The sequence below is a fragment of the Oncorhynchus tshawytscha genome, linkage group LG05 (genome assembly GCF_018296145.1).
Source record: "Oncorhynchus tshawytscha isolate Ot180627B linkage group LG05, Otsh_v2.0, whole genome shotgun sequence".
NCBI lineage: Eukaryota > Metazoa > Chordata > Actinopteri > Salmoniformes > Salmonidae > Oncorhynchus > Oncorhynchus tshawytscha.
This window is the reverse complement of record NC_056433.1, coordinates 61801139-61828943: the sequence shown is the minus strand read 5'-3', so window position 1 is coordinate 61828943 and position 27805 is coordinate 61801139. Positions and strand designations below refer to the sequence as shown.

Here is a 27805-nt window from a genome sequence, read left to right as displayed (position 1 = left end):
TTCAAATATATCCTCCAGATCCAATGAGTTCCGTGTGATATCAGATCGGTAAATGTAGTGTAGTGGCGCATACCAATTCGGACGCGGATAGCTTGACCGTGGATTTCCGAGAGTCGCATAGCTTGAATGCAGTACATGGACTGTACCAACAAGAGAAGAATACACTCACAAACATGTTTTTCAAAGACCCACCTTTTCCTAAATGTTTTACATATGTTGTTACTATTGTCTGGGGGTTTGATTATGATAGGCTTTAGTCTACTAAAATGTAGCCATTTATTTTTTCGCATAGTGTATATCCCCCACACCTCTCTGCTCGTGACACTGAAAACTCACCCCTCCTCTTCTCTGGTGAAAGCAAGGTAGGCTGCTGGATTCTCAGCTGGTTCGAAGTTGGCCAGTATGCAATGATGGCGTTACATGTCAACAATAGAGATGCTTATTATCAGAGTGCCGATTATTACAGAAATTCGCAGCCTTTGAACTATGGGGATACCAGCTATTATTTTTCCCGATTACCAGGTAAGAAAAGGGTCTCATTCATTGCTGTCAGCGACCGTGACACTGCGAATTGATGGATGCATATTTGCAGCCTCAGCTACAGTGCAACAACCAGTGCTGATTGAAGGGGGTTTATCCAACCGGCATCTTGGTATTATAGGTTGTAGTAGGCTATACAGATATAAATACATTTAGTTGAGGTAGAGCCTACTCGTTGATTTGAAGAGATTCGACCAACAACAGCCATGTTGAAATGACATCTGAAACTAGAGGTATATTAGGTTTCTGATCAATTCAACTCCAAAGATATGCGAACCTAAGTTAGTTGATTTGTTATATCCACAGCACCCTCTGTGCTTCTTCCAGTGAAGGTGTGATGTGGTGGACATGTGTTTCATGTAAAACCAACTAAAGTGATAATGGTCAGATCAGTGGGTGTACATTATGGTCTGCTTGTTTAGAGGGATGAGCATGGTCTTTATTGACTGTCTCTGTTCCCAAATCTTGAAATGGAATTCTGTCAACTCTTGTCATAGCACAAGCTCCTTGACACAACATGCTGTGTGTACATTATTCACATGAGGATGATGATGATGATGATGATTAGATTAGTTTATTAATCAAATGCACACGGTCACAGATGTAATTGCAGGGTACAGTGGAATTCTTAAGCTCCGAGCTCCAACAGTGCAGGTCATAAATGAAACAATAATATAATAATAATAATGTATACATATTTACAACTGTAACAATGATAAATGTCCATTGGGGGTTGGGGCAGGGTGAATGTCTGTTTGGGAAGTGGGGAGTGATGAAAGCGGGGAGAACAGGCCCTGGCTCGGGTGGCTGAGGTCCTTGATGATCTTCTTGGCCTTCCTGTGACACTTGGTGTTGTAGGTGTCCTGGAGGGCAGGCAGTGTGCACCCAATGGTGCGTTCGGCAGAGCGTACAATTCTCTGTAGAGCCTTGCAGTCAACGGCGGTGGAGTTGCCATACCAGGCTGTGATGCAGCCTGACCGTATGCTCTCGATGGTGCTCCTGTAGAACACTGTGTGGGCTCTCTGGGACAGGCCAAATTTCTTCAGCCTCCTGAAGTTGAAGAGTCACTTTTGTGTCTTCTTTACCACAGTGTCTGTATGGTTTGACCATTTCAGCTCCTCTGAGATGTGTACACCGAGAAAATTGACGCGGTTGACCGCCCTGTTGATGAGGATAGGGGTGTGCCCTGCCGGGTTCCTCCTGAGTTCCACAATCAGCTCCTTTGTTTTGCTTATATTGGTGGAGAGGTTGTTTACCTGGCACCACACCGTCAGAGGGCCTACCTCCTCTCTGTAGGCCGTCTCATCATTGTTGGTAATCAGGCCTACTACTGTCATGTCGACAGCGAACTTGATGATGGAGTTGATGATGCTGATAATAATTATGATGAATAACAGCTTGGGTCTGGACTTGAGTTAACCTTGTTATCCAGCAATGTTGTCTTAAGTAATTAAGCCAGTTATAGATTGCATACTCTGTCTGTTGTAATGAGATACAATGGCATTGTCCACTGAAATAGGTTGACAGATCTGAGTCTGGTAGGTTTACATCCTTGGTGATGTTATAAATGTTTGATAAGCAGCCTCATTGTGTGCTTTACCCTGATTTGCTGTAGCTTTATTGGTAAAAATATATATTGATAGATTGATAATTTAGCGTTGTTTATTGATACACACTAATTTTAGCCTGTTACCAGAGTCCCCAATTGCATTCGGCCCATATGCCTCTCTATTTATGTGTATGAATACTTGGGAACAGATTCCCTAAATTAAAATCACTTTGAGCTCATTTCCTGGTGATCGTACAGTCTTTTATGTCCAAGAACAAGTATGTACAGTATATATATATTTTCTCAGAAAGCTTGGCAGGCCAAATAAAATAAATTTTGCCTGTGGGCCGCCTATTGGGGAACTCTGCGTATAGTCTAATTATCAACCATCCCTCTCTTGAACTGGCAATAATGAGTCCTTTCAGATGGCTAGCTGTCAATAGCCTAACTGCTTTGTTGCCATTTCTAACTAGGCTAACTAATGGGTAAATATTTAAGCCTCAATTCATCTGTTTTATCTGCATGACTGAGTGTTAGTAAAATACCATAAATCTCAGGGTTTTTCAACAGATTTCAATGCTAAAACCAAGTCTCCATCGTGTGTCCCTGCAAGGCATTGAACATAAGAATTAAACAGGAAGTCTTTATGAGTTCCCTTCAAAGACTAGTCATGCACATCATTCCAGTGCATGAGGCATATACTCTTCGCTCCATAATTGATGTGGCAGAGGAACACAGTGTAAAAGGCATGAAATAACTATATGTTTGTGAAGGGCTATTCAACCTTTGAAGGTTTTTGGTTCTTTCTTTCTTCTGCACACATACCAAATGAAAGAATTAGAACCCTCCACTTTAAGACCCAAGAAGACCTTTCCTTAAAATACTTTTCTGCAACTCAGAGACCCTAGCCCATCCCTCTTGATACATGGCCAATGACTACTCATTAATATCCCCAGGACTTACATTTTATATGAAATCCCAGGGTTAAGCCTCAGGAGGAGTGTTATGTACCCAAGATGAGAAAAGAGGACTTCGACTCTGACCTTGGGCTATGACAATGTAGGTTCCTGGGACTATTTTTGGGATTAGGCTATATTCTCCAGTGAACATGTGATTCAGGTTTGTCTCCTCATTACTCCGCAAGGGGAAATAATAGCAGTTATACAGCATACTGCATTTTAAGGCTAAGCAGATTAGTGGTTTTTTTCTACTTCATTGCAATACCAAGAAAAAATATTTAGAAAGTGAGCAATTTTCTTGAATTCTTATATTCACACTCATATTGAAGTATTATTAGGTGTTAAGGCTACATTATGACATTTATCAGAATAACATTGATGTACACATTGAAGACCTACAATTGCCGGAGCATCCTTTGGTTTGTTGTTATCGGAAAGTTCCATTTTAAGCATGCCATTCACTTGGTGTCACTGCATGGCTGCTGGAATCCAAAACATCCTACACTGTTATTTTAGGTCTATGAATCACTGTTGTTGGGTCTCCAATCGGAGTTGATACAGTGGAAACATCAGACATGAGCGCAGCTGCTGACCCAACCCCCACCCTTATATGCAGAAAATATTTGGCCACACATGAGTGCCTGAAATGTACCCGGTCAAGTAGGCAATGCTCTGTTTGAATCAGCGGCATATCAAGAAATGCTTGAGGATCTTATTGTCGCAAGGAGCAGAGCTGTGAAACCCACTATTGTTTTATTTGTTAGTGTCTGTTTCCCCAGGGAGAAATGTACACAGTTGATTACTATAGTTATTGCATCCTCCAAATGTTATATAACCATTACATGCCTATCCTAAATTTTAAAATATATGATTGATTCTAATGCTTTGCAATCATTGCATTGGCCCTCAGGACCAGAGTCTATGCTGAAGCCTTCACTGAGCCTATTTGGCCAGCAGCAGCCACTGTTCCAGCCAATGCCTCCTACACATACCCTTGGACCCCCTCCACAGACCCTCGGACCCCCTCCACAGACCCTTGGACCCCCTCCACAGACCCTCGGACCCCCTCCACAGACCCTTGGACCCCCTCCACAGATCCTCGGACCCCCTCCACAGACCCTAGGACCCCTCCACAGACCCTCGGACCCCCTCCACCAGTAGTAGTGACCCCGGATCCCCACTGTTTCCCCCTCTCCAGTCCTCTGTCTGCCAAACCTCCCACTCACCTCCAGCTGGTGCAGGGGCCCCCCTGCCCTGTCCCACCTCCCACTGCCCAGGCGACCCTCAACAGCAGGCCCCAGGAGAAAGATGCTCAGATCGGGGCCACAGACCAGGACGCTACCTTGGAGGAGCTGTGTAAGCCTCTGTACTGCAAACTGTGCAACGTCACCCTCAACTCTGCTCAGCAGGCACAGGCCCACTACCAGGTGAGCTGGTTTACTGGACATGTAGCTTGTAATGTAATCTCATCCACCAGCAGGCTGTCTCTGTCTATATGCGGTAGTTTACTTGTAGGCCTACCCCAACACATACAGTTGAAGTCAGAAGTTTACATACACTTAGGTTGGATTCATTAAAACTAGTTTTTCAACCACTCCACAAATGTCTTATTAACAAACAATAGTTTTGGCAAGTCGGTTAGGACATCTACTTTGCATGACACAAGTAATCTTTCCAACAATTGTTTACAGACATATTATTTCACTAATAATTCACTATACCAAAATTCCAGTGGGTCAGAAGTATACATACACTAAGTTGACTGTGACTTTAAACAGCTTGGAAAATTACCGTAAATTATGTTATGGCTTTAGAAGCTTCTGATCATCATTTGAGTCAATTGGAGGTGTACCTGTGGATGTATTTCAAGGCCTAAATTAAAACTCAGTGCCTCTTTGTTTGACATCATGTGAAAATCAAAAGAAATCAGCCAAGACCTCAGAAAAAAATGTAGACCTCCACAAGTCTGGTTCACCCTTGGCAGCAATTTCCAAAAGCCTGAAGGTACCATGTTCATCTGTACAAACAATAGTACGCAAGTATAAACACCATGGGACCATGCAGCCGTCATACCGCTCAGGAAGGAGACGTGTTCTGTCTCCTAGAGATGAACGTACTTCGGTGAGCAAAGTGCAAATCAATCCCAGAAAAACAGCAAAGGACCTTGTGAAGATGCTGGAGGAAACAGGTGCAAAAGTCTATATCCACAGTAAAAACTAGTCCAAAATCAATATAACCTGAAAGGTCACTCAGCAAGGAAGAAGCCACTGCTAAAAACCACCAAAAAAAGCGCATGGGGACAAAGATCGTACCTGTTGGAGAAATGTCCTCTGGTCTGATGAAACAAAAATATAACTGTTTGGCCATAATGACCATCATTATGTTTGGAGGAAAAAGGGTGATGCTTGCAAGCCGAAGAACACCATCCCAACTGTGAAGCACGGGGGTGTCAGAATCATGTTGTGGGGGTGCTTTGCTGCAGGAGGGACTGGTGCACTTCACATAATGGATGGCGTCATGAGGAAGGAAAATTATGTGGATATATTGAAGCAACATCTCAAGACTTCCGTCAGGAAGTTAAAGCTTGGTTGCAAATGGATCTTTCAAATGGACAATGACCCCAAGCATACTTCCAAAGTTGTGGCAAAATGGCTTAAGGACAACAAAGTCAAGGTATTGGAGTGGCCATCACAAAGCCCTGACCTCAATTCCATAGAAAATGTGTAGGCAGATCTGAAAAAGTTTGTGTGAGCAAGGAGGCCTACAAACCTGACTCAGTTACACCAGCTCTGTCAGGAGGAATGGGCCAAAATTCACCCAACTTATTATGGGAAGCTGTTGGAAGGCTACCCCAAACATTTTTGACCCAAGTTAAACAATTAAAGGCAATTCTACCAAATACTAATTGAGTGTATGTAAACTTCTGACCCACTGGGAATGTGATGAAAGAAACAAAAGCTGAAATAAATCAATCTCTCTACTATTATTCTGACATTTCACATTCTTAAAATAAAGTGGTGATCCTAACTGACCTAAGACAGGGAAATTTTACGAGGATTAAATGTCAGGAATTGTGAAAAACTGAGTTTAAATGTATTTGGCTAAGGTGTATGTAAACTTCCGACTTCAACTGTATGTTTTGATGGCAGCAAATGCTTCTCATCATGCATCAACTACATTGTGTCAAACATGAAATGTCAATCTTTGTTTATTTGGCATATCAGCCAAAACTGATATCCCCTCATGAATGTAAGTGGAAAATGTAAACCCTAACAGTTGTGCTCACTGATGATGGTGATGATGCTCATAATTCGCAATATGACGCTATGGTGATGACAGTGCAATGAGTGGACTGAGCTGTGGGATTGAATCATCCGTTGTCTCTTTTCCAGGGAAAAAACCACAGTAAGAAGCTGAGAAATTTCTATGCAGGCAGCCAGCAGCCACCTGCCATCAGGATTCCGGAGGTAATAGAGCCACTTTCCCAGCAGCTCCTCATGACTCCACCAACTGACAGTGCAACTCCCAAACAGGTAAAGCTTGGCGTTGGCACACAATGAATGTGTTATTGTTCAGGAAACTATAATACTGTATGAACAAGTCCAAGTTCTGTGAATTTTCAGCACATTCACGGTTTGGATCTCTGATCTCTGATCTGGAGAACTGCAATCAAATAGAATCGGCTCATAAGAAACAACATGATGGTTTGTAGAAAACTGTCAGCACTGTATGTTTTAACTATTTTGATACTGTATGTAGCTTTGAACTGGCTGGAGTATCATATAGGCTGGTGAAAAGAAGAGCCCTTTTTTAAAAACTCACTCTTTCTTTCTTTGTTCAGCCGGTGTCATTCATGGGTGCCAGCAGGGTGATCTTAGCCACGGAGAACGACTACTGCAAGCTGTGTGATGCCTCGTTCAGCTCCCCTGCTGTGGCTCAGGCACACTACCAGGGCAAGAACCATGCCAAGAGACTGCGGCTGGCTGAGGCCCAGCAAAGCAGTAGCATCCTGTGAGTCTGTGGTGTCACTACTGGTTCCCCACCCAACAGCAGGATTACAAACAACAGATGCAACATGCGCATGGCTAATAAAACCATACTTAAACATAGAAATCCTGCCCCTTCAGCCCTGTTATATGAAATTTAATCCAGATACAGTTGAAGTCGGAAGTTTACTTACACCTTAGCCAAATACATTTAAACTCAGTTTTTCACAATTCCTGGTGTTTAATCCTCATAAAAATTCCCTGTCTTAGGTCAGTTAGGATCACCACTTTATTTTCAGAATGTGAAATGTCAGAATAATAGTAGAGATAATGATTTATTTCAGCTTTTGTTTCTTTCATCACATTCCCAGTGGGTCAGAAGTTTACATACACTCAATTAGTATTTGGTAGCATTGCCTTTAATTGTTTAACTTGGGTCAAAAACGTTTTGGGTAGCGTTCCAACAGCTTCCCATAATAAGTTGGGTGAATTTTGGCCCAATCCTCCTGACAGAGCTGGTGTAACTGAGTCAGGTTTGTAGGCCTCCTTGCTCGCACACGCTTTTTCAGATCTGCCTACACATTTTCTACGGGATTGAGGTCAGGGCTTTGTGATGGCCACTCCAATACCTTGACTTTGTTGTCCTTAAACCATTTTGCCACAACTTTGGAAGTATGCTTTGGGTCCTTGTTCATTTGGAAGATCCATTTGCGACCAACCTTTAACTTCCTGACTGATGTCTTGAGATGTTGCTTCAATATATCCACGTAATTTTCCATCCACATAATTTTCCTCCCTCATGATGCCATCTATTTTGTGAAGTGCACCAGTCCCTCCTGCAGCAAAGCACCCCCACAACATGATGCTGCCACCCCTGTGCTTCACGATTGGGATGGTGTTCTTTGGCTTGCAAGCCTCCCCCTTTTTCCTCCAAACATAACAATGGTCATTATGGCCTAGCAGTTCTATTTTTGCTTCATCAGACCAGAGGACATTTCTCCAAAAAGTACGATCTTTGTCCCCATGTGCAGTTGCAAACCGAAGTCTGGCTTTTTTATGTCGGTTTTGGAGCAGTGGCTTCTTCCTTGCTGAGCGGCCTTTCAGGTTATGTCAATATAGGACTTGTTTTACTGTGGATATAGATACATTTGTACCTGTTTCCTCCAGCATCTTCACAAGGTCCTTTGCTGTTGTTCTGGAATTGATTTGCATTGAAGCACGTTCATCTCTAGGAGACAGAACGCATCTCCTTCCTGAGCAGTATGAAGACTGCGTGGTCCCATGGTGTTTATACTTGTGTGCTATTGTTTGTACAGATGAACGTGGTACCTTCAGGCGTTCGGAAGTTGCTCCCAAGGATGAACCAGACCTGTGAAGGTCTACAATTTTTTTTCTGAGGTCTTAGCTGATTTCTTTTGATTTTCCCATGATGTCAAGCAAAGAGGCACTGAGTTTGAAGGTAGGCCTTGACATACATCCATAGGTACACCTCCAATTAGCTCAAATTATGTCAATTAGCCTATCAGAAGCTTCTAAACCCATGACATTTTCTGGAATTTTCCAAGCTGTTTAAAGGCACAGTCAACTTAGTGTATGAACACTTCTGACCCACTGGAATTGTGATACAGTGAATTATAAGTGAAATAATCTGTCTGTAAACAATTTTGGGAAAAATGACTTGTGTCATGCACAAAGTAGATGTCCTAACTGACTTGCCAAAACTATACTTTGTTAACAAGACATTTGTGGAGTGGTTGAAAAACAAGTTTTAATGGCTCCAACCTAAGTGTATGTAAACTTCTGACTTCAACTGTATGTTTTAATGTTTCTGTTTAAAGAGAAAATGCCTTAGCATGTGATAGATACATTCCATTATTTTGTCCATCATACTAACCATTATTGTTAGGTTGGCCGTTTGATTTATTAACTAAATATGGGAGACTTTGCTCTCAGTAACGTGATCCATCAATTTTTCAGAGAGTCGACGGAGTGTGTCCAGAGGCGTCCGAGGAAAGAGGGGAGCGAGTACAGGTTTATCAAGAACCGTAGGACCCCACAGGTGCCTATTGCCGTGCCAGGTACAGCACACTGAAACAAAGACATACCGGTAATAAAGTTTGACCAAACAGCAAATTACTTTACAGGTGAAAACTTGTTGTAAATCCACAATTTTGTTGTAAAGATCAGATGTAAGTAAAGTAAGTAAGGCTTGACCGAGCCAGAACGGCTCATAAAGATCAGATGATTCAGGGATATTCCTAGTCTTGAGAATGTATACTTTACTGTATGTTTGAGAGCAGAGGTGGTTGCCCATTTCCTATTTATTGACTCCAATGAAGCTTTTGACAGCTGGTGGAGGCTATTGTTTTCTTCTTCAGTGAACAGCCGCCTCTCATCCCCACCTTTGAAGGGGAAATCAATTTGATTTGATTTGATTTGATTTGATTTTGAAATGCTCTGTAAGAAAGTTAAGGGGTTGGCTGAGGCTGGTCAGTCAGTGTGAACTCACTAAGCACAGGCCCGGCACCAGGGCTTTGGATATGTAAACCGATACAGCAACCCACGTCAGCTCTGCTGCCCCACAGACGTCACACAGCTTGCTCAGGTGGCGAGAGTCCATTAGACAGACCCCTCACTGTCTATTGTCCAGCCCAGTATCCTCTTCCGATCCCCCACTCCACATACCTTCCACCATGGCCTGCTCCCTCTGGATGAATCATAGGACACAACTGCACCCCCTCTCCTCCCTTCCCTTGCCTCCCCTCAGGGCTCAGAGACTTTGCTGATTTAAATGTCCTTTATGGACAATTCCAGAAATAGAGTTGTTTAAAACTCTCTCAGAGAGAAAATGTAGTTTGTCTATCGGAGTTACTCTGCAAAGGCCTGTGATGGTTCCCTCCAGACATACACGCAGATACAGCAGAGCATTTATTCTCTATCCAACATACATCCCTTCTCCTAAGAGAGCACCACAGTGGAGGTGTCATAATACCCCAAAAACCTAGTGGTCAAATAGGGAATAAGTTCTAATCGTTTTTTTCCACCATTCATTTTTCCAATAGGGGATTTTAGAAACACTTCAAATAAGGAATGTGTTTTCTGTAGGCTTAACCTGGCATGATGTTTTGATAACCATGCAAATCTCTCTCGGACAAGGTGACTTATCAGTATATTTGGCTGTTTACTCTCAGATTCGAAATGGCTAATTAGCATCAAATTAGACATGCAAAACTACAAATCCCTGCAAGCTCCTGCACGTCATCTCCAGCTGAATACTTTGCTAACAGGTAATGTGTCAATTTAAAACTTGCACAAGACAGTTCACATAATTCTCAATTTAAGAAATGTAGCCTATTTATTGATTACTACATTTAAATAACATTTAGATAGTTAATCCAGAGATTCTTACCTTTGCCTCGATTCGGCATTCTCGTCCACATCATCATGGCATTTGTAGTTCTTTATGATAGCCATCTTAGCAGCTAATTATAATTTCATTTTTGGGGGGTAAATACAGGCAAATATTGACAAAAGTCACCTTGTCCTAGAGAGATTTACACGGTTATCAAAATGTCACGCCAGCGTAAGCCTACACAAAACACAGCCCTTTTTATAAGTGTTTCTAAAATGAGAAAAATGAATGGTGGAAAACGATTGGAACCATTTCCTTGTTTGACCGCTAGATTTTATGGGTATTATGACTCATACTGTGGTACTCTATGAGGGACACATTTGTATTTCTTCTTGTAACATTCATATGACCATGGCAGTGGAAAGCTTCTCCTATTTATGCACAGCCAGCCTTCCATCCCCTGTAGCACCTGGCATCCTTCTGCCACTCCCATCTTCTGGAATTGTGTTCACTGGTGAGCAGCAGCTCACTCACTGTCCATCATTTTAATGAGAAGCTCACTCCTTTAATGAGCTCACTCCTCTGATGGTGTGTATGTCTTGGTGTGTGTCCCAGGCCCCTACTACAACCCCCGGCCCAGGCAGAGGATCCCCAGGGACCTGGCCATGTGTGTGACGCCCAGCGGCCAGTTCTACTGCTCCATGTGCAATTCTGGGGCCAGCGAGGAGGCCGACTTCCGCCTTCACCTGGAGAGCAAACAGCACAAGAGCAAGGTGTCGGAGCAGCGCTACCGCAGCGAGATGGAGAATCTGGGCTACACTTAGGAGGGCAGTGCCACAGCACAGGGGAGGAGAGGGGATGGAGGGTGAGGGAGGGGGAGACAACGACTATCTTCATCATGCACTGTACGCTAGAGGCCAGTAGAATGGGTAGAGACTATGTTCTGCAGCAAACTAAAATGTGTGGAAGAGGAGGGTACATTTATGTAATTTATATACATAAACCACTCTTCTACTCTTTTCCTTAATGTGTATAATTTATTGATCTTCTGTTCCTGTTTTAGTTTGTTAATGTAGTGTACATATTTGAATGACATTTCTAGAAATATTTTAAGGTGTGCACAGAATGTCCACCTGCTGGTACACTTGTGGATGTTTCACTCCTGCTTGATTCTGTTTGCCTGTACTGACCCAAGCCTGTGTGTGATTACCATGCATTTTGCATCTCAGATGAAACCAGGGATTTGTCCATATTTCACACTGAATTTGACCCATAGTAGGCCTACATGAAGAACCCACCATGCTGTAGGGTATATTGGTGAAGATTTTATCTCACAATCTGTTTTCTTTCCCCGGTTTAAACCTTGTTATGACTAGGGCCAGGGACAATATCAGTATTGCGATACTTGTTAATAGCTTGGCAAGGAAACAAAAAATGAAGTGGGTTAAACTTCTTTAGGAAAACAACCCTAATGTTGGAAACAAACATCATTATGTTGTCAACCAGAGTCACATTTATTTATTTCCAAGTTATAGCACATAATATTTTATTTACGGCAGGTAAATAAAATATTATGAGTTTGGTCTGCTTTGTGTTTTCATGTTTGCCACTGAAGAAATATCGCTATACTGGTATTGTCACAGCCCTAGTTATTACCTGAGTTTTAGTAGCTGGACATCTCTACACTACAGTATATGGACATCCCTTCAAATGAGTGGATTCTGCTATTTCAGCCACACCCATTGCTGACAGGTGTATAAAATCAAGCACACTGCAATCTCCATAGAAAAACATTGACAGTAGAATGCCCTTACTGAAGAACTCAGTGACTTCATAGGATGCCACCTTTCCAACAAGTCAGTTCGTCAAGTTTCTGCCCTGCTTGAGCTGCCCCGGTCATCTGCAAGTGCTGTTACTGTGAAGTGGAAACGTCTAGGAGCCACAAAAACTCAACAGTGAAGTGGTAGGTCACACAAGCTCACAGAACAGTACCGGAAAGTGCTGAGGCGCGTAGCGCGTAAAATCGTCTGTCCTTGGTTGCAACACACTATGAAGTTTCAAACTGCAATGCGAGAACAATAACTGTTTGTCGAGAGCTTCATGAAATTGGTTTCCATGGCCGATCACCTGCACGCAAGCCTAAGATCATCATGCGCAATGCCAAGTGTCAGCTGGAGTGGTGTAAAGCTCGCCTCCATTGGACTTTGGAGCAGTGAAAACACTTTCTCTGGAGTGATTAATCACGCTGCTTCACCATCTGGCAGTCCGACGGACGAATCTGGGTTTGGCAGATGCCAATGCATAGTGCCAACTGTGAAGTTTGGTGGGAGGAGGAAATATGGTCTGGAGCTGTTTATCATGGTTCGGGCTAGTCCCCTTAGTTCTAGGGAAGGGAAATCTTAACGCTACTGCATAGTATGATGTTAGAGACGATTCTGTGCTTCCAACTTTGTGGCAATAGTTTGGGGAAGGCCCTTTTCTGTTTCAGCATGACAATGCCCTTGTGCACAAAGCAAGGTCCATACAGAAATGGTTTGTCGAGATCAATGTGGAAGAACTTGACTGGCCTCCACAGAGCCCTGACCTCAATTCCATTGAACACCTTTGGGATGAATTGGAACACCGACTGCGAGCCAGGCCTAATCGTCCAACATATTGATGCCCATGATTTTGGAATGAGATGTTCGACGAGCAGGTGTCCACATACTTTTGGTCATGTAGTGCATTTGTAGTAGAGGAAAGAAAAGTTATATTCCAGACTTCTACCAGACCAGGAGGCAGTTTCCTAAAAACATCTTATTGTCTATAGTTTATAGAGAACTACAGGGATGTGACTACAGTAGGATCCTATGGTTCAAACGATGAACTTAGCCTTAAGATGCTTTTGGGAAACCGGGTCCAGGTGAATGCACTGTGATTGAGGTGACAATTATTTCCCCCAGCAGGCTTTGCACAAACAAACAATGTATCTTTTTTTTATTTATTTACAAAATCTGACTGACTGTTCTCTTTCCTTATGCATGTTTACATGGGTTTGGTACGATTCCAACCATCCTGAACATCCCAGTAAACTCAGCCTTTTGTCCTGGTCCCTTATTATTCTTGGATGCTGTAAAAGCCAGCTGCTGTAAGCTTCTGACTTCCCTATGGGAGGTCTGCTCTCCGAAAGCAGAGTACCTCAGGAGAATACAGAGCAGGACTATTTTTAATTGGGTGGCTTAGGGTTATTTCCACAAGGCCTCTATTCTGTCTCATTTAGAGCAAAGGGAGTTTAGGATTTTATACAAGCCCAATTTGTTCAGATGAGAACCACAACCAAAGCTTGAGTTCATATTCCTATATATCTGCCCCTTAAAGGGGCAATCAGCAGTTGCTACATCAATCTTTGGACTTACAAATAATTATATGTACCCATTGATTCTTGAAGAATATAACTTAGCTTCATGAGCTTAATTTAGCTTTCGTACTCCATCACAATCCAACATATAAGCTTGTTTTACTCCAATGTTTGTAAACAATGTAAATGTTAACAAACACTTTTTAGCCTCAAAACATTGTTGAAACTATAATTTACATCCATGAATTTGAGAGAGATTAAATTTTTTTAGCACCATTCCTCCGTGTTTTTACCGAAACAGTGGCTGGTAAAACACGTTGTTATTGTTTCAACTGCTGATTGGAACATTAACAAATAAATCGAGGCATTCATCGTTGGGTTACACTGGGCCTCTGAAGATTTGCTTTCTGTATCATAAATGCCCTTGTAAACTATTTTAATATAGCCTTTTTTGTTGCTCTTGACCATAGTTTCTTTGTTTTAATTTAAGAAGTGTATTTTTATCATTATTATTATATATATTTTTTAAATGGTTTATATGATTTATATCGTTTTCTATTTATGAGTGTTTGTTTTTACAGACAATTAGCTGTATAAAAAAATCTACTGTTATCTAATGTAGTTGAGCTTCATGTGTAACACCACTTTATTTGTACACAAATTATTATGTTATAATATTTCACTGTATAAATTATGTTTGAAATTTACATTTGTGCATGATATTATTAGAATATAAATATATTTAATTATTCAGAATATCCTACTAGTGGGAGTGTAGGAACTAGGCCAATTTTCCAGAGATAGAGACGGAACCATTATATTGGACACAAAGTACTGAATGGGAATGAGTTACATTAGTATTGCACTTGGTGTTATAAAGGAGATGGTGGAGTTTTATACTGATTTGCTTTGATTAATGTTATTTGTTGAAGTTCTATTGATGCGTCTCGATCTGATTCATACCAAATGTTTACAGAGAGTGGTCTAAAGGGAAGTCGATCACATTTAATGTTGGCTCCATCCAGGGCCAGCTCTAGGGGCCCTAAGCGTGATTTGGTTGGGGGCCCCCCTACCTCATGCCAACAAATGTTAGTGGCCCCCCTCTTGAGGGTGGAGAAAAAAAGTTTAAAAGTTCATTTCCTGCTATTCTACACATTTTGCCATGGGGTGTAGAGATAATGTTGCAGTTTTAAAGCCAGTTTACTGCAATTCTACCATTTTGCCATGGGGTGGAGAGAATGTTTTGCTGTTTTAAAGCTAATTTCCTGCAATTCTACACATTTTGCCATGACTTGTGCCATGTTAATATATCTGAGTGATAATGACTAACAAAATCAATGGGGGCCCCTTGGAGTTCAGGGCCCCTGGGCACGCACCCTGCATCCCAGTCGGTATTAGGCCATGATTACTACAAGTTTAGATAGCTGGCTAGACTAACTACCAATCTAAAAACTGTCAGCTAACATGTCTAATTGAGTGACTGACATAACAAGAGAAAAACGTCTGATGCACAATCAAATTTCTAAATTGCACCTGATTCTACTATTCTTACTCTTCAAATCAAATTTCACATGCGTCGTAAACAGTGAAATGCTTACTCACGGGTCCTTTTCCAACAATGCAGAGTAATCTTCCAGTCATCTTAAATCCACTTTTTTCAAATGCTGCTTTAATACATATTCAGTGCCTCTGAACATGACTTTTGTGATGGACTGCAGCCAGGGCTGTGTTTTTCTTGGGAGTTCAAACCAATGTAATTAAATGGGCTGCATTGATCATGTTACACATGAAATGATCTACTTCATCTGGTTCATCGCTCAATTTAACCACCCAGAGCAAGGAAGCCTTTTCTATTTGGAACTAGCACAGCAGCTGAATTAACCACTTTCATAATGATACCTTTGAAGTCATAATATTATGCTAGTTTACAATGATGTAACATACCACTTAAAATGGGAGTGTGTATCTTCCAAAACTTCAAGGAAGTTCCTCAGAGTGTATATTGTGGGTCTGAGTGCAATTCATTAGTCTAATGTGAGTAGTCATATCTCATTCAATGCCCTATTTCTGTTATAGTAAGTGGAGTTGTGTTTGACTGCTGCTACACATCCATCCATGCTAGGCTGTGCAGGCTGTGTTGGCTGTGCTAGTAGCTGTAGCTCTGCAGGCTCTGCTCTGTCCTCTGTGGCGTGAGTCAGGAGCCATTCCTTGCTGGGCGTAGTGTAGTGCTGCAGCAGCACATCTGTTTGCCGCTCTATCAGGAAGTGGTGACCCGGCATGGGAACTTACCCCAGGGAGATCCACACAGGCACAACAAACACTCTCCAAATGGAGCTCTGTGTATTCAGGCCATTATGGATATCCTCCTCTCCTCAGCTACGTATGGCTGGCTCTGAGTTTGGCTCTTTATCTGCTGCTCAGCAATATCACCTCTCTAAGATAGATGGTTTTATAAATGTCAGAGATAGTAAACTATATCTAGGGATAAGGGAATAAAATAAGTGTTAGCTGCAGTGCCTTTCTAATGCCACACAATTTCATATCATGGCTGCCTTGGGCGCAAACATGATTCTTCAGAACAATCGACTTAATTTCCATTGGAGGAAGAAATATCGCTGCTGGTGCAATATGGACAATATGTGATCCTAAGGCACCAATTAATTTGGATTGACTTCCCTTTAGAGAAAATAATTGTATAACGTATTGAATGTATGTATATTTGAAGAATAACAGAATTAAAACAGTTGTTTTAGAAACTATTGGAACACTTATTTTAGTCACTGTACAATATTGGCTAACTATTTAATAAAAAATGTTATACTTGTTATTTGCCCGGATATATTTACTTGAGAGACTTGGTGGGGGATTGGGAGTTGCATTGGGGAGTGCATGTGGGTGAGAGAATGTGTGTATGGGCACATTGTATGACAGGGTCAGCTGACCAACTTGTGTTCCCTGTTAATATAGTGGTTTACAGAGTGTGCCCTGCAGGCATGATAACCGTTCTAATGCTCAGCAGTGAGAAAAGTAAAGCATCTCTCTGGTGAAATGTTGAACTTGGTTAGAAGCCAAAATATGTGCCTCAAATATCTTGGTTTTTTACCCCCTCTACTGATCAGATAAATAATGGCAAAGATTGTTTTCTGAATGGATGATTGAAAATACTATTTAATGGGATACATTGTTTTCTAAATGTTGTCTAGTTCTATAATGTGGTGAATCAGCTTTTTGGGATTGTAGTGCTAATTGATTATTTACCTAGCAACTACTTTGCTCTATTCTGATTGGTAAGATATTTGTTACTTGTTGAAAGAGAAAAGGAAGTAGTTGAGTTAATGCATTGCTGCTCTAGCTGTGGTCAGTTCATCATAAAATCTGCAAAAGCATAATCGTTCTCCATCCAGTGTTTGTCTATATAGAGAGTCATCCATCAACCATCTAAAGAACCCTTAAACTACAGGACCTGCAGTCCCAGGAAATCAGGTTGGAACAAGCTTTTGTCATAATCTACATGGGCTGTGTATATCATTTCACCATCTGCTTGTGGATTTAGTTTGGCTAATAGCCTACTCATAATGGAAAACCACTGATGAATCACTCCTGAACGATAGATAACTTAAGTTTCAGATACCCAGATGTTCCAGGCAACCTCCTAGTAATGTAAATGATTCTCTCTTGTTGAAAAATGCTTTTGAAGTCTCCTGAGAGTTTAACTTTTTCTTAAAGGGAAAGTAAATGACAGAGCATGAGGGTACTGGGCCTGGTGCCAGCTGGTCAGATTAAAGCCCTGATAGAGTTTAGAATATTTTCCTACTGAAGCAAAGGGTGACCTCAGGAACCTGACAAAGAGATGTTTCATATCTACTGTCTGGATAAAATACTTATGATTTTACCCAAACTGAAAGTTGCCAGTTGGGGAATGACCATATAGATTGTTGGGGGAATGAGGATGAAAGAGCAAGGATGCCTATTGAGATATTGTCAGTGCAACATAAAAAGGAAATACATCAATGTAATTTCTTTATCAGATATTAGAACTACTGTCCTAAATGCATGGGCAGGATTCACAACCAAACTACTTCCAGTATTATTTTAGATATGGATTAGCAATGTAACTAGCTATGTGAATTGTTATGTAAGAAGTATAGCTGACTCTTGTCTGGACAGCAGAGGGTGCCCGATGGTCACGTTGAGCTCCATGGAGGCCTCATGATGCACCTGATGAGTCCTTTGTAGGAGGGGGCCATCACTAGTCTACACTGGTCAACGGACAATACATCAGCAGGCATTTGTATACATAGTCACGGACCTGCAAACAGCTGCCGGTGATACGTGTGACCTCTCGGCTAGTTCTGTTTAACTGTGGACACTTTTGATCACCAAGGTGAAGGGAAAGACACAGAGGCAAAGTGGGTCCTGTAAAACAAACACTAAGTCATTAAGAGCCGGAACCAACAGGCTCCAAGGCCTCTGTATCCAAGAGACATGCAGGGGGGTGGAGGGGTTTGTATCTGAGCTTGGAGAGTGCCATATGTTCAATTTAGGATGAGAGACGAGGACTTGTTTTCATGATAATTCTGTTCTCTAGGCTGAAGTACCATTAGAAATATGAAATGAGTTGTTGTTATGCTAACCCTCCCCACTATCCTCTATCTACCCTCTGTTAAATTCCCCCCTGGCCTGTAAGTGCATAACACTCTGGATTTTAAACAGGTTCCTTTAAAGATAAGGAAAAAAGCTCAAGTAAACACAGTGTTCCCATGGCAATACAGAGGAAGTGGACATTTGCAAGCAAGTCTCGCACTGGCTTAACTTCTCTTCCGCTGATTGGGAGGGAGGAGAGGAAGTGCTGAGTTTCCTCCAGCTTCCTAGAGCTGTGCTGTTTGCATTGGCCTTGGCAGTTGACACAATGGCCACTGAAGAGGATTATTTCAATACCATGTCCTCATATCCCTTCAGCCTTCTCTATCCACCACTGTTTTCAGCTACAGTAAGAAAATAAAGATAAGTGTACAAGCAGGAATAACATAAACATCTGTATTGATATTTAATCTGTTTCAATGCAACAAAACAAACTGCGCTGAAGAACCATTTGGTCCTCTTCTAGAAGGCTTTTATGTTACTCCATATTCACAGTGACGTATAAGAAATGTTCAATATAGCCAAATACCAGATGTATCAAAACGCATCCTTTGAGTCTCACTCTTCTGAGATAATATGTAATTGACAGAGCCATGTTACGATCATTAACATAGAAAGAGCCTAATTTGGACAGTAGATATACAGTGCATTCGGAAATATTCAGACCCCTTGACTTTTTCCACATTTTGTTACGTTACAGCCTTATTCTAAAAATATCAAATGATTTCCCTCATCAATCTACACACAATACACCATAATGACAAAGCAAAAACAGGTTTTTAGACATTTTTGCAGATGTATTAAAAAAAAATAAAACTTCAACATTTAATTTACTTAAGTATTCAGACCCTTTACTCAGTACTTTGTTGAAGCACCTTTGCGAGCGATTACAGCCTTGAGTCTTGGTACACCTGCATTTGGGGAGTTTCTCCCATTCTTCTCTACAGATCCTCTCAACCTCTGTTAGGTTGGATGGGAAGCATCGCTGCACAGCTATTTTCAGTCTGGGGTCTGGCTGGGCCACTCAAGGACATTCAGAGACTTATCCCTAAGCCACTCCTGCATTGTCTTGGCTGTGTGGTTAGGGTCGTTGTCCTGTTGGAAGGTGAACCATCGGCCCTGTCAGAGGTCCTAAGCGCTCTGGAGCATGTTTTCATCAATTATCTCTCTGTACATTGCTCTGTTCATCTTTGCCTCGATCCTGACTAGTATCCCAGTCCCTGCCGCTGAAAAACATACCCACAGCATGATGCTGCCACCACCATGCATCACCGTAGGGATGGTGCCAGGTTTCCTCCAGATGTGATGCTTGGCATTCTGGCCATACAGTTCAATCTTGGTTTCATCAGACCAGAAAATCTTGTTTCTCATGGTCTGAGAGTCCTTTAGGTGCCTTTTGGCAAACTCCAAGCGTACTGTCATGTGCCTTTTACTGAGGAGGGGCTTCCGTCTGGCTACGCTACCATAAAGGCCTGATTGGTGGAGTGCTGCAGAGATGGTTATCCTTCTGGAAGGTTCTCCCATCTCCACAGAGGAACTCTGGAGCTCTGTCAGAGTGACCACCAGGTTCTTGGTCACCTCTCTGACCAAGGCCCTTCTCCAACGATTGCTCAGTTTGGCCGGGCGGCCAGCTCTAGGAAGAGTCTTTAAGAATGATGGAGGCCACAGTGTTCTTGGGGACCTTCAATGCTGTGGAATTTTTTGGTACCCTTCCCTAGATCTGTGCCTTGACACAATCCTGTCACTGAGCTCTACGGACAATTCCTTCGACCTCATTGCTTGGTTTTTGCTCTGACATGCACTGTCAACTGTGGGACCTTATATAGACAGGTGTGTGCCTTTCCAAATCATGTCCAATCAATTGAATTTAGCACAGGTGGACTCCAATCAAGTTGTAGAAACATCTCAAGGAGGATCAATGGAAACAGGATGCACCTGAGCTCAATTTCGAGTCTCTTAGCAAAGGGTCTGAATACTTATATAAATAAGGTACATTATTATTTTTTTAATATAAATTTGCGAAAATTTCTAAAAAACATGTTTTGCTTTTTCATTATGGGTTATTGTGTATAGATTGATGAGTAATTTGTTTTATTTAATACATTTTAGAATAAGGCTGTAACGTAACAATATGTGGAAAAAGTCAAATTGTCTGAATACTTCTTGAATGCATTGTATTCTTGTTATTTTTTGGGTCTTTTTGATTGAAAGTATAAAATGTGGTCTAAATTGGTTTGAATAGTGTCTCATTTCACAGACTCTATAATCCCCACAGCACAGTCTGGGTCTCAGCAGGACTGTCTGTCCCGTGACAAAAAAAGAAAAGAAAAGGAAATGACATGGTCATTATACCTTACTACCATCCTCTCTCTCGTAGAAGAAGCGGGAAAATATCATTGTTTGCATCAGTCAGGGCATTTATCCCCTGTCAAAGACATTATACCATACTACCATTCTCTCTCCCTCTCAATCCACCAAGCACTCAGACTTAGTCTGCATTTCCCTTTCTTAATCATTCCTATTAAAGTCACTACACTGAAAATGGTCCCTCTGACCAACATAGCTAGGTAGATTTCAGAGGGTCTATTTGTGAGGAATTACTGTCACCAGAGCTGGGTCCAAGCCCCTGTGGAAGGCACGTACAGGCCCAGTGACTGATTACTCCCAAACTACAGATTCATCACAGCTAGTCAGCTGATTGCACTTTAAATAAGGTGCCCTTTGAAGACACTTCAGGTACCATTCACAGCAAATCCGTCTCTCCGGGATGGTCAAATCAAATGGTCTGTCTGGAAATACTGCTGAGCTGAGGAGAGAGTAAATCCCAAGGACTGACCTGTGCTTCAAAAGAACATCAGCTGACCTGCATTATTAAGTAGACTGTAGGGTTAAGGGAGGAAAGACATGAATTGTTCACCTAGATGCTATCAATCATAAAATAAGGCATTATACAAGTACATTCTACTTGGTTTCACAGGTGATGAACATTGCTCTTATACTAAGGCTAAGTTTATTATGCCTATCTTGAACTTTTTAACAACTTTGACCAACCCAATCACTAAATCCAAACCAGTGAAGTACTGTAATTGCTGAGTTTGCCTTTTAATTTATTAATGCAAGACAAATTTGCATTTACATTGGTTTGCATTAATTGATAAGAAAGCAAGTCAAACAGTCAATAGCGTAGCACATTATAGACATGGATAAACTGCTGATGACAACATGAGATGATTGTGACAGCAAAATAATAGCAAACTAATAATAGCGATTATGGAACCAAGAATGAAATATTGACATTTTTATCTAGTTTGGTCTGAATGTGTTCAATCAATCATCATTCTGTAAATATTTGTGGTAAAACACACCATGACACATCCATTATGGGCTTGTGCTCCAGGCCCTGAAAACGTAGTTGGCCTCACAGTATGTTTACCCCATTCAGAGAAAGTCCTGTAGAATTCATTTCTGAAACTCTGAGCAATCTACCACAGTGTTGGGACCTGAAATTAAGGCATTTTGTATTGACCACTTGCCCTGGGAAGTTGCATTGTACTTAAGCGTCCTAGTGACTAACACCTATTGTGATATGTGATTACTGCTACACCATACTTCAAGAAAGTGTTGATCTTGAACTGTTAGCTTGGAATGAAGTCTCTACAGACCCAGGAGTACAACATAGATAGTCAACAGCTTGCTTAGAGGACCAGACTCGTCCCAGCCGCCTGGGGTTGTGTAACCCTCTACCCAACACCAGTACCGTGAGGAGCCAAGTTTGGATGTATTTTGGGGAAGGCTTCGACACAGTTGTCTCGGTCAAACTCCCTTGTCGTCACTGCCTTGTCGTCACGGTGTGAATGGATCACCAAAGCTGACTTGGGTTCAAGGGCAGATCAGGTCCATTGTTGGCCACTTCTTTAAAGCAATCACCTTGTATGATTGTACCACTTGTAGAGGTGCATAAAAGGACCAAATCTGTGTGCCCCAAAGTCATTGAGTTTCACTTGCCTTGCCACAGCTGCCGGGAGCACACATCAGTCATATTGCTTTCCTCAGAAGAACCAGAGGAATCATGTGAGGAATATAACCCCCCAGATCCCCTGTCACTCTATCACTCAGCTCTCTCTTTAGCGCAAATGGAACATGAAGAGTTTTCATAAAGTTCCTAGGGAGCAAATGAAGACCAGTGCTGTGCTGTTACTGTAGTCTGGCCCCTGTCCTATGTGCCCTGTCGCTCACCTTTTGATCCTGCCCACCTGTTCACACATGATGGACAGGTACTGGGTGAGCTTCACCATGGCAATGATGATGGTTCCACCAATGAGGGTGCAGGTGGGCCAGAAGAGTGAATGGAACACTGCCACTCGGCCATAGATGCGTGTCAGTAGAGCACTGTCCTGCTGTTCACCTGGGTCCGTGTAACACAACACCTGCTGCTGTGTTTTCAGACGCTCCGAGATGTTCATGATTACGGTGTGCATCGCGTTGTAGTCCTTCCGACATTTGGGCACATAGAAGCACTAAGAGAACAAATACAGATTCATTAAGAGTCTTGGATGAGTTGACTTGAAATTTTACTTCTAGAAATGTTATTCAGCTGCAAGGATTTTTCCTCCATTTCCCCTCTCCTCATGTAATGTGTTGAGGGGGAGTCATCTTAAGTTAATGTTGTGCAGATTCACAATTAAATACAGGCCTAATCATTTATCATCAATGAATCATTAATTTACCTTAATTATAATTATTTTCATGTGGTGCATTGTGATAAAGTTATTTATTTGTAGTGAATTAGGTTGGATTAAACCATATTGTTTTCTCATTGTTACACTAATTACATGGTAGATATATATTTTATAGCAGTGATTATGTACTCACTGTTTGTGTTGAATCATTTGATTGTACATTGCTACCACATCATTTGTAAAACCAGGCATATATTACTGTAGCTGAAACAGGACAGTGAAATAAAGGCTTGCTGTTAGAAATGTTACATTTAAGCATGTCCTCTGTCTCACCTTTGGGTTGGTGTCCTGTGCCTCCTCGTTGTGCGAGAGTCGGACAACCTTCCCAGATGTGTTGAGACTGACAAACACCTGTAGGCACGGGTACTTGGAGCTTTTCCAGCACTCGGAGCCGCAGCTGTAGGTACAGTTAATCTCCGCCACGATGGTGGAGTTGAGCACAGAGCAGCTGGATTCCTCTGTCCACACACTACATGACATGGGGTTAGGGGTTAGAATTAAATATTTACTGACCTGAGTATACCGTTGAAGTCGGAAGTTTACATACAACTTAGCCAAATACATTTAAACTCAGTTTTTCACAATTCCTGACATTTAATCCTAGTCAAAATTCTCTGTCTTAGGTCAGTTAGGATCACCACTTTATTTTAAGAATGTGAAATGTCAGAATAATAGTACAGAGAATGATTTATTTCAGATTTTATTTCTTTACATACACTCAATTAGTATTTGGTAACATTGTCTTTAAATTGTTTAACTTGGGTCTAACATTTTGGGTAGCCTTCCACAAGCTTCCCACAATAAGTTGGGTGAATTTTGGCCTATTCCTCCTGACAGAGCTGGTGTAACTGAGTCAGATTGTAAGGGGTGCGTAACTGGTGGCAGAGAAGTCAGACGCAGGAGAGCAGGACTGGGTAATAACCGGAGCAGTTTAATATACCAAACCACCGGCATCCAGAATAACAACGTATGGGTACAAAACCCATCGCGCACCAGACAACAATGTGCACTTACAACAAACAATTCAGCACAAAGACATGGGGGGAACAGAGGGTTAAATACACAACACATAATGAGGGAATGAAATCCAGGTGTGTGGGAAAACAAGACAAAACAAATGGAAATGAAAAATGGATTGGCGATGGCTAGAAGACCGGTGACGTCGACCGCTGAACACCGCCCGAACAAGGAGAGGAACCGACTTCGGCAGAAGTCGTGACACAGGTTTGTCGGCCTCCTTGCTTGCCCACGCTTTTTCAGTTCTGCTCACACATTTTCTATAGGATTGAGGTCCGATCTTTGTGATGGCCACTCCAATACCATGACTTTGGTGTCCTTATGCCATTTTGCCACAACTTTGGAGGTATGCTAGGGGTCATTGTCCATTTGGAAGACCCACTTACGACCAAGCTTTAACTTCCTGACGGATGTCTTGAGATGTTGTTTCAAAATATCCACATAATTTTCTCTCCTCATGATGCCATCTATTTTGGGAAGTGCACCAGTCCCTCCTGCAGCAAAGCATCCCCACAACATGATGCTGCCACCCCCGTGCTTCATGGTTGGGATGGTGTTCTTCGGCTTGCAAGCCTCCCCCTTTTTCCTCCAAACGTAACGATGGTCATTATGGCCAAACAGTTCTATTTTTGTTTCATCAGACCAGATGACATTTCTCTAAATGGTACAATCTTTGTCCCCATGTGCAGTTGCAAACCGTAGTCTGGCTTGCTTTATTGTGGTTTTGGAGCATTGGCTTTTTCCTTGCTGAGCGGCCTTTCAGGTTATGTCGACATAGGACTCGTTTTTACTGTGGATATAGATACTTTTGTGCCTGTATCCTCCAGCATCTTCACAAGGTCCTTTGCTGTTGTTCTGGGATTGATTTGCACTTTTCGCACCAAAGTACGTTCATCTCTAGGAGACAGAACACATCTCCTTCCTGAGCGGCATGACAGCTGTGTGGTCCCATGGTGTTTATACTTGTTTGTACAGATGAATGTGGCACCTTCAGGAATTTGGAAATTGCTCCCAAGGATGAACCAGACTTGTGGAAGTATAAAAAAAAATTCTGAGGTCTTGGCTGATTTTTTAAATGATTTTCCCATGATGTCAAGCAAAGAGACACTGTGTTTGAAGGTAGGCCTTGAAATACATCCACAGGTACACCTCCAATTGGCTCAAATTATGTCAATTAGCCTATCAGAAGCTTCTAAAGCCATGACATAATTTACCAAGCTGTTTAAAGGCACAGTCAGCTTAGTGTATGTTAACTTCTGACCCACTGGAATTGTGATACAGTGAATTATAAGTGAAATTATATGTCTGTAAACAATTGTTGGAGAAATTACTTGTGTCATGCACAAATCCTAACCGACTTACCAAAACTATAGTTTGTTAACAAGACATTTGTGGAGTGGTTGAAAAACGAGTTTTAATGACTACAACCTCAGTGTATGTAAACTTCTGACTTCAACTGTAGCTCTACCCAGGTGCCTTTCCAAATATTGGTGTTTGGATGCCACACAAGATTAATTCAACATCGACAACAACTGTATCCAACAACACAATGAATAACATTGGATTTAATGAAAAGGGGGGAATTTTGTAGGAAGTTGGGACTGCATGATGTGAAGCAGACTGTGAATCAGTTGAATAGTAGAAAGGGGAGAAATTATTGACCACACTAGCAGATATCAGATTATAGTGATTATCTTTAGCTGAATTCCAAAGTCTCTTAACCTTTTGAATAGCCCAGTATGCTTTATAGTGTATGTACGGATATTTGGAAATGGATCTTAGTAATCCAGCAGCATGCGTCCCTTTTGAATATCTATGTCATCTATTTTGAATGACTTAATTTTCACTTGAGAGCGGGACACTAATCTGGACACTTATACGAAATCTTGCTACGCCCTCCAACGAACCATCAAAGAGGCAAAACATCAATAAAGGACTAAGAACTAAGACTAAGATATCTTACTACAATAGATCTGCCGCTCGTCGGATGTGGCAGGGCTTGCAAACTATTACGGATTACAAAGGGAAACCCAGCCGCAAGCTGTCCAGTGACGCGAGCCTACCAGATGAGCTAAATGCCTTCTATGCTCGCTTCAAGGCTAGCAACACTGAACCATGCACGAGAGCACCAGCTGCTCCATAGGACTGTGTGATCATGCTCTCCGTAGCTGATGTGGTTAACATTCACAAGGCCGCAGGGCCAGATTGATTGTCAGGACGCGTACTCAGAGCATGTGCTGAGCAGCTGGCAAGTGGCTTCACTGACATTATCAACCTCTCCCTGACCCAGTCTGTAATACCTACGTGTTTCAAGCAGACCACCATAGTCCCTGTGCCCAAGAATGCCAAGGTAACCTGTCTAAATGTCTATCTCCCCAAATAACTCACATCTGTAGCCATGAAATGCTTTGAAATGCTTTGAAAGGCTGGTCATGGCTCATATCAACAATATTTGGAATACACAGTTTTAGCTCCCGAGTTTTAGCTCCTGGGGAGGGGCTAATATAGGGGGATTATGAAGATTCCCATGCACTTTACAACACAGCCTGACTGACATTAACACAGTTTGGCTAAGTGGTGTGGTTCAGTAACAGTTCAGATGGCATATGAGCCATTATCCTTATAGCAAAAGTATAATACACATGATGGCATATGATGAGCATCTAACAGCCGATACAAAAGGAAAAACAAACATCAGGACGTCGTGAGTGACTAGGTGAGTGAGCGCACATTACCTGTCTGAGTAGGAGCGCACCATGGTGATGCCCAGCACAAAGTACATCATCACAGAGAAAAGGATCATGCTGAGTCCGAGGAGAATAGCTCTGTCCTCCCCAGCCTTCAGTGCTGTCACTGTCTTCCTCTTGTCTAGCACGTCATACTCCCGAACCTTCTGATAAATAGTCCTGACACATGCATTACAACACACACAGGCCCACACATACACACACACACCCACACACACACACCCACACCAAGTTAGTGATTACAGAATTGTAAACACACAGTGACAAGTAATTCCACCCCTAAAAGCTCTTTTAACATTTACTGGGAATGTGTCATGCGGCCATCTGGCTTCATCAAATGGCATTAGCCATATCAATGCATAATCAATAGCCCTTTATGGGTATGTATTTAACTCTTCTCTTAGGCATGAACATGTAACGCTTTCAATCAATTATCTTCCACATTTTTCACTTTGATCATGTGATACATGTTCCCTCATGAATAATGTGAAGTCTAAATGTCATAGCTAATAATACTGATGACTGGTAGACCTATAGATAATGCGATGTCTGGAGGCTAGTATGGTAATAGTTATTTTCCCTTAGATCTTTTGTACGAGAAAGCACTTTCTGTTTTTACAAATACAAACTGACAAGCTTTTCCCTTTAAGACACAATTATTGTTGCTGAAAGCTGAGTGCACAAGTTAAGTTTTGTCTGTTATTTGACTTTCAAAAATATAAACTTTTCACTTGTGCATCATACATTGTTCCCATGATGCTTTGTGTTGTGTAAAATATTAAGGGTACCGTACCTTCTCTCACCTCCTGATCCCTGAGCTCCTTTACTTCCTGTCCAGAGAAACATCCTCCCTGAGGACACTCTGTGCCCACCACCACTCACAGAGGGCGTCACACAGGGTTGCTGAGACCACCTTCCAAAGGACAGACACACACACA

The 27805-nt window shown here is 41.9% G+C and overlaps 2 protein-coding genes across 4 annotated transcripts in view; one reads left to right on the top strand and one right to left on the bottom strand.

The window, feature by feature from the left end:
- The first annotated feature begins 112 nt into the window (after positions 1-112).
- On the top strand, positions 113-12136 carry LOC112251046 (zinc finger matrin-type protein 3). Of its 2 annotated transcripts, none has more exons than XM_042322190.1 (6): positions 113-362; positions 3959-4475; positions 6441-6581; positions 6890-7059; positions 9012-9141; positions 11002-11088. In XM_042322190.1, the coding sequence occupies exons 1-5, from the start codon at positions 127-129 to the stop codon at positions 9124-9126; spliced, it is 1179 nt and encodes a 392-aa protein (XP_042178124.1). In that variant the 5' UTR covers positions 113-126; the 3' UTR covers positions 9127-9141; positions 11002-11088. The 2 variants fall into 2 exon arrangements, with proteins under 2 accessions (XP_042178124.1, XP_024277473.2); XM_024421705.2 differs by having other exon boundaries at positions 115-362; positions 9012-9112; positions 11002-12136.
- A 9306-nt stretch (positions 12137-21442) lies between these two features.
- The window catches only part of si:ch211-247n2.1 (calcium-activated potassium channel subunit beta-2), a 31679-nt gene continuing 25316 nt past the window's right edge, over positions 21443-27805 (bottom strand). For both annotated transcript variants that reach the window (XM_024421695.1, XM_024421696.2), the window contains exons 2-5: positions 27661-27780; positions 26856-27026; positions 23377-23572; positions 21443-22881 (exon numbers count right to left, since the gene is read on the bottom strand). In XM_024421695.1, coding sequence (XP_024277463.1) covers positions 22597-22881; positions 23377-23572; positions 26856-27026; positions 27661-27780 — 772 coding nt within the window. In that variant the 3' untranslated portion in view covers positions 21443-22596. The remainder of the gene's footprint in view (positions 22882-23376; positions 23573-26855; positions 27027-27660; positions 27781-27805) is intronic.

Bases quoted from the DNA above. Each gene is read 5' to 3' on its own strand.
- LOC112251046 (XM_024421705.2), top strand. From the start codon at position 127: ATGCAGTACATGGACTGTACCAACAAGAGAAGAATACACTCACAAACA. The intron at 363-3,958 runs GTAGGCTGCTGG...ATTGGCCCTCAG, and splicing joins TCTTCTCTGGTGAAAGCAAG to GACCAGAGTCTATGCTGAAG. The intron at 4,476-6,440 runs GTGAGCTGGTTT...TCTCTTTTCCAG, and splicing joins AGGCACAGGCCCACTACCAG to GGAAAAAACCACAGTAAGAA.